This window comes from Arachis hypogaea, chromosome 6 (assembly GCF_003086295.3).
Source record: "Arachis hypogaea cultivar Tifrunner chromosome 6, arahy.Tifrunner.gnm2.J5K5, whole genome shotgun sequence".
Taxonomy (NCBI): domain Eukaryota; kingdom Viridiplantae; phylum Streptophyta; class Magnoliopsida; order Fabales; family Fabaceae; genus Arachis; species Arachis hypogaea.
This window is the reverse complement of record NC_092041.1, coordinates 106,076,510-106,084,121: the sequence shown is the minus strand read 5'-3', so window position 1 is coordinate 106,084,121 and position 7,612 is coordinate 106,076,510. Positions and strand designations below refer to the sequence as shown.

Genomic DNA, 7,612 nt, shown 5'->3' with positions numbered 1-7,612 from the left:
TTGCACCATTTTAATGCAGTTCACCCACTATACTAAGCGTAAAATAGTGATTCTTTACTTAGGCTAAATTTAAAAAAAAAATATATATATATATATATTAAAATTTATTATTATATATTTTTTACATATATATAATTTAATTTTTTATTATATATTTTATATTTCAGTATATATACTACACTAATACTGATTTTGTCGAGTGAATTTGAATTTCTTAATTTGTGTTCGACATCTTGCCGATTTTAGCCATGTGGGCGAAGAAAGTGGAAATGAAAATGAACTATACCTCATTTGAATAACATGATATATGGCTGTTCAATTTGACCTGTCTTGTTAAATAGTAATGAAGTCAAGTCAACTTTGGCCTACCACTATCTAATGACCAGCTGAAGTCATACTCATATATATGTATGTATACATCAACTTCCCCAAAACCTAAACTAAGCAATTAAATAAAACAGATCATATCCATGGCAAAAATAACTCATATAGCAGCAATCTCAATTCCAGCGTTTAGCCATCAAGCTTCCATTCTCGAGTTTTGCAAGAGACTCGTTCATCTCCATCCCAACATCCATGTCACCTGCATCTTCCCCACCATTGATTCACCTCCTCCCGCCACCATCTCCCTCCTCCAATCTCTTCCTTCTTCCACCCCCGTTGACCACATTTTCCTCCCTCCAATCAACAAGCAAGACTTACCCCAAGATGTTCCCCCCGCCGTTCAAATCCAACTCGCAGTGTCCCAATCCATGCCTTCTTTCCGTGCCACACTGCACCAACTGCATTCAACCACTCCCTTTGTTGCTTTGGTGGCAGATACTTTCGCAAGCGAAGCTCTCCAAGTAGCAAAAGATATCAGCCTCAACCTCTCAGCTTACATTTACTTCCCTCCTTCCGCCATGACGCTTTCATTGTTCTTGCATCTGAAAACTTTGCACAACCAAGTTTCGTGTGAATACAGGGATCACAAAGAACTCATTCGTATTCCAGGTTGCATCCCGATCTACGGTCACGATCTCCCTGAGCATTTTCGTGATAGATCCAGCATCTCTTACGATCTCATTCTTAGATTGTCCAAGAGGTTGTTGTCTCTTGCTGATGGTTTCTTGGTTAACAGCTTCTCAAAGATCGAGCGAGTAACCGCCATAGCCATAGAAGAAGAACTCGGAAAGAAGAACACTCCTGTTTATCTTGTTGGGCCAATAATACAAACTGGGCCCAATAGTGACCCAAATGGGCCTGAGTGTGTGCGGTGGCTTGATAACCAAAGGCCCAATTCTGTTTTGTATGTTTCATTTGGAAGCGGAGGCACTCTGTGTCAAGAACAGGTCAATGAGATGGCTTTGGGTTTGGAGCTAAGCGGTCAAAAGTTTTTATGGGTTTTGAGAGCGCCGAGTGATTCGGCTAATGCGGCTTATCTCGGTGCTGAAAACGTTGACCCTTTGAGTTTCTTGCCACGTGGCTTTCTGGAGAGAACCAAAGGACAAGGGTTGGTTCTTGTAAATTGGGCCCCACAGACACAGATCCTTAGTCACAGTTCAACTGGTGGATTCCTTACACATTGTGGTTGGAATTCTACACTCGAGAGCATTGTGATGGGAGTGCCAATGATAACTTGGCCACTGTTTGCGGAGCAAAGAATGAATGCTGTTCTGTTAACTGAAGGCCTCAAAGTGGGTCTGAGGCCCAAGTTTAATAGCAATGGCATTGTAGAAAGAGATGAGATTGCTATGGTGGTAAAGGGTTTAATGGTTGGTGAAGAAACAAATGGGATTCGACAAAGAATTCGTGAGCTCAAAGATGCTGCGGCAGATGCATTGAAGGAAGATGGGTCATCTACAAGGGATCTTTTCCAATTCGGAACTCGGTTGGAGAACCTTAAAAGAGGTCATCAGACATTTGATGGATTAACTTCGTGAAAGAAAACTCTTAGAAGGACAATCGTAGAGTTGCTCGGTATTTTGTTTTCTGCCGGCGGCATAAGAATTTGGAGTTATTATCTATTAGTAATGGCTTTTGAAAAATGATTCTAGGAAATAAAGAGTAATCTCCAATGTTAATTTTAATTTTAATTTTATTTTAAATTTTATAAGATAATATATAAATATTTGTAAAATTATTTATTATAAATAATAATTATTTTAATTTTAATATATAAATTTTATATTATTTTTAATTATTTTATTAACATAATTATATAAATAACATAATTTAGTAATTTTCCATTAAAGTAATATTATATCTTTAAAATAATATCGATTTCATTTTATTAATGAACTCTAATGCAAATTTTCATTTGTTGAGTTAAAAGAAATAAACACACATTGATAATGACCAACATGTTAATTAGGTTAATAACCCAAATAAATTTCTGATGATGTAGTTCAAATATACAGGCCCAAACTAATGAAACCTATTGCACTCAAGGCTGTTGAATGGATAATAATCCACTAACCAAGCCCAAAAACTTTCAAGCAAAAGAGAAGCTACTCGAAGTTGTGAATCAGACAAGTTATTGACCAAAAAAAAAAAGACAAGTTGACTTCGGGTAAGCACACGAAGAAAGAGAATGAGCTTCAGTCTTCGTTCAAACACCAGAAAAAAAAAAAGTTGATCAAGAAAGCAATGTCCAACCAAGTTAACAAAAAATATGTTAAATAAGTTTAGAGATTAAAAGTATTTTATTTTCATTTGCATGCAAATTAATTGCTTTACATCTATTTTTACTCTTTACACCACCATTTTAGGTAACAAAAAAAAGTAGTGGTTGAATATTTTTTTATTGTAAATCAAAGGCTTACATTGTTTCTTAGAATTAAAGCATATTCTTAAAAGTGTAGATTTGGAACTTTACTGAGCAAGTCATTGGCTGCTGGAATCTCTTCCGTTAAGTCAAAATCAAATTTTAAATTCTTAATTTTTGGGGCTAATTGAAGAAAAAGAAGAAAAGATGACATGTGATTCAAGAACTAAGAAGTTGACTTTGAAAGAAACTCTAACCAAGACTTATTTCAAGTATAAAAAGGAAAATATTTTTCATTAGAGTTTAAGGAGAGAGAACCTAAATTGAGAAAAGAGTGAAAATTTTACAACAGAATTTGATGTCTTGGAAGCATTGCACCTACACTAAAGAGAGCACTCCACCAAGATGAAGAACAATGTTTTGTGTTCAGATGTTGGATTCTGCATATAGAATCAAGGTTGTGAATCATCATCTCCTTCATGATTTACTGTTTGTATTTTCTATTTCAATGTATATCTTTCTTTGTGTTCTGTGAGGTAAAAGGCAAGAAAGTGAGACATTGTGAAAAAGTCATAGAGTTTTAAGGTAGAGTGATATACTTGAGAGAAATGTTAAGAGTGATTTTAGATTTCTTTTGGTTGTATTCTGTTTTGTATCAAATATCTAAAAGGTATTCCATGTTAAGTTGGGTAAGCACTCAATGTGTCTAGTTTAAGTAGGTACATAACCAAATCAAGTTTATGTTGAAGCTTAATGTGTCTCAGATAGGATTATGTTGAGTTCTAGAGAATTGGTATATGTAATACTTGAAAGCTAGTGAAAATTTAACCAACGTTGTGGTGAAGACTGTATGTAGGTTGTATTGCACAAGGTAATTGAACTATATCACCTTCTTTTATGCTCAATTCTGTTTTTCTAGTTTTATGAGACAAAACGAAATTGTTTCCTGCATCATCCGTTGCGCAAACTAAACAGAAGTCAAGTTTTAATTTCTGGTTTTAAGGCTTAATTAATCAAAGTTAAAGAAGGTTAGAGATTCAACTCCCCTTCTCTAAGTCTTCTAGAACTTTCATAATTCTAAATCAATTCACTTCTTAAAAATATTAAAAGTGATACTCTAAAAGCTCTCTATTAGAGATGCTCTAAAGTTAATAATGTAATAAAGTGAGAGATTTGTTATAATACGTTTGAGATTAACTCACATATAACTCGTCTTTTTTTTTTGTCATAGAACAACACTTCAGCCTTCTTCAATATGATAATGTGGATACTTATAAAAGATATATCAATACTTAAATGGTGCGGTCTATGGTAACTATGGTTGTTTGGTGGCTATAATGGCTAATTCCCTTGAACCAATTTGTAACTGACATGTGGATAATAGAACTTCGTTGACTTTTGTTTTGAGGTTCTTAATAGCGGTAAATTAAACAAGATAAATATAACTTTATTTGATTGATAGGATCCAACTCAATCCGTTGGCCCGACCCAAAACAATATATCCAACCCATATGCCGACCCGGTTCTTCTTCTTCCTTGAAATGATTCCTACGCACCACTCTATGGTTGGTGAAATTTCCTGAGGTTGTGACCGGAGCTCCGTCACATTCTGGTTCCATAACCTCCGCCATACCTTTCGAAGGGCGCCAATACTGCGACAGAAATTTTTTAACCACCTCCGCGGTGATCGCCTCTGCACCTCTTCGTCGATTCCATCCGCCGCTGCTTGGAGCATGATCCCTAGGATTCCCCATCTAGCTTCCATCTTCTCTAACCACCATGTTTTTTTGCTGTCATAGATTCCAAGTCTCTGTTCCTTGCTTGGTGTGGCCTGGATGAAGTTATTTGTTGAACTTCGCCACCATCTCTTCCTGTTACCCCTTCTCTCTAGTTGAACGTCATCATTGCTGCTCCATGGATCTACTTTCTCCGTAATACTCTCCTTGGCTCCTCACCACTCCGATCCGTCGATTCTTTTTCCTCGCTCTTTGAAGGCCGTTTTTCAATCCGATTCCAAAGACAATTTTACCCCCTCATACATCATCTATTTCTAATGTCATCCATGAAATAATTAAAAATGAGTTTATCATACTTAATCTCTAAACTCAATTTAGCGCTCCATACAAAACATTCCATTTGTCAATATATCATTAGCCAGTTAATTCATAGCCACCTGTAGCCACCAAAAGCACGGCCACCAGAGATACCACCTATTTAAATTAATATATATTCAATAAAGGTATTTAAAGTTTAGAAGAAAATTGAGTTCATCTTTCTTATTTCTTTGTCTTTTTTTTAGATGTAATAATCAAAGTTCTCAAAATTAAATTGGTCATCGAAATATTTTAGTTATTAATTTATTAGTTTAAAAATTTAATTGGTTCAATCGTAATTTAACTATAATAACTAAAATATAATAAAAAATATATAAAATTATAAATAAACACACATAAATATAAATATAATTTAAAGTAAATTTTTAAAATACATAAATTCAAAGTGATAAAAATATTAACCCTAAGTAACTTATTATTATATATTTATCTTACGATAAATAGATAGTCAGACAGATACCAAGCTATCTATCTATTTTTAATACTTGAAAGTACATACTTGTCCGTTTAGAATATGCTTTGCCACATGTATATATCTTTTGAAATTAGTAACGAATAGTTCATAATTTCATGTGATTGATATAATATGTTTCATCAGGAAGAGGCATCCATCACGACAATTAGCATATGTGTAGGAATATATGCAGGAATCTAACTGTGTTCATATTTTATAATGTTTGAGTTGCCTTTAATGCTCCAATAATTACAAACGTCATTTGTCCAATTGTCATAGTCTTCTTATAATTAAGTAGATAGATGCATATACTAACAGAAAATAACTAATATAAAGGGATTAAATAAAACATTACTTATGAATTGTCACATCATTAGTTAGATGGAAGTATTTAATTAATTAAGTCAACAATCATATTTTCGCATAAACAAATTAAATGAGTTTGTGCAGAGGCCGGCCGGCAATGAATTAATTAGATAAATTAATAATTAAAGAGACTCATAGTCATTGCAAACGCATCAAGGAGAAGCACATGAAGCAACACATTGATGGGGAGAATATTATATATCATGCTACTACGCCATCCTAATGTTAGAGAAGACATTACATTATGTGCATTCTCAAATAATACGAAGATAAATCAACCTGTATTGATTAAGGAGTCAGATTAATTTTTTTAAGTTAAGATTTCTCTTTGATTTTTAAAAAATTATAATTTAATTGTTTATTTTATTTTGATTAATATAGTAATATTTTTTTAAGAATTAAATTTTGTTTTTCATCTTAATAATTTTGTGTAAATAAATATTGAGAATTCAAATCTTATCTTATATATATAGTAATTTGTTGACCAACAGCAACAATTTTTTAGATAAAACTTAAATTTGCAACAAATTTATTTTTATCTTATTAGATTAAAAAATGTCGTAAAATTTTTTTATATAATATAAACCTAATAAAACACCGTTTTTGTATAAGATCCCCAATCTTAAAAAACCGGATGCATGCATCTATATATACATATAGTTAGTATCAACTAGTAGGGTTGATCCTTTTGTTAGTGATAGTAATATCAAAGATGGAATAAGTTTATTATTATTATTATTATTTTTTTTTTTTTTTACTTTCTGTTTTTTTGTTTGTACTATTGTTTCGTTCTATCTTGATGTGTAGAATTTTTTCTGCTAAAAGAAAAGTTAGTATCAACTAACACCCATTTAAACAAAGTTATACTACCCAAAATGCTTTATAAAAATATATTTAATTAACAATTTAATTATTAAATCACTGTAAAATAATATAAAAAAAATCATCTATCCCAAATTTTATTGAAATAAATATTAACAAACATGTAATTAAAGAACTAGTTTGTATATGTATTCTGAACATATATATTGTATTAACTTTTTAAGTATATAAAATGTATAACAAACAATTTTAAGTTGACATTATTTTATTTAAAAATAATCTATATACACACACGCGCTTCTACATAAATACACTCCACATGGAACGTTTATAAATAATTCTGGATATATATATATATATATATATATATATATATATATATATATATATATATATATATATATATATATATATATATATATTGTGTGTGTGGAGAATAATAGAATATACTTATACTTAGGCATTTAAGTTAACTGACTTGAAAAGTTATGTGCTATATATCATATATGGATTAGTTGGCAAATCAATGAGCAGATGGTCGTTAGTCATAAACTCAATATTTTAAACAGAAAATAATTAAGCATATATAAGACAACGTACGAATTAAAGAAAGCATATAACCATAGTTTAAATTTATGAGTCGGCAAATCATCACTTATTACATTTAAGTCATTCAACAGTTTTGAAATATGGTTCCTAACAAATTAACATGCATTTGTGTCTTTTTTTTTTCAATATTTTATAAATAAGTATATAATTTTTCAGTTGAAAATAACAAAAGAATCTAACATAAAAAAAATGTTAGGTTATATGTTTTATCATAAGTACGTAGCTCTTTTTGAAGAAAATGGTAGGATTTTTGTTTTCTAAGTGTAAGTGCTTAGGTGGATATCAAATAACTACCTCTAAAAAATTTTTATTTTCTTTTGCGTGTTATCCCTAATATAAACCAATTTTTTTTAAAACAAATGCTAACATGTGTCAACCAAGATGCATAAATATAGAGATATATTATACAAATATAAAATACGAAAAATGTTAGATTGTCAATATTTATTTATATTTAAACTAATGGAGGTCACTCAGATAAAGACGTCTAAAATATATTTT

The 7,612-nt window shown here is 31.3% G+C and overlaps 1 protein-coding gene across 1 annotated transcript; it reads left to right on the top strand.

The window, feature by feature from the left end:
* The first annotated feature begins 368 nt into the window (after positions 1-368).
* On the top strand, positions 369-2,162 carry LOC112697369 (hydroquinone glucosyltransferase). Its single transcript, XM_025750508.3, has one exon. The coding sequence runs from the start codon at positions 471-473 to the stop codon at positions 1,920-1,922; it is 1,452 nt and encodes a 483-aa protein (XP_025606293.1). The 5' UTR covers positions 369-470; the 3' UTR covers positions 1,923-2,162.
* Positions 2,163-7,612: the final 5,450 nt, after the last annotated feature.

What these genes read in the sequence shown, in the direction of transcription:
- LOC112697369 (XM_025750508.3), top strand. Translation starts at nt 471, where the DNA reads ATGGCAAAAATAACTCATATAGCAGCAATCTCAATTCCAGCGTTTAGC.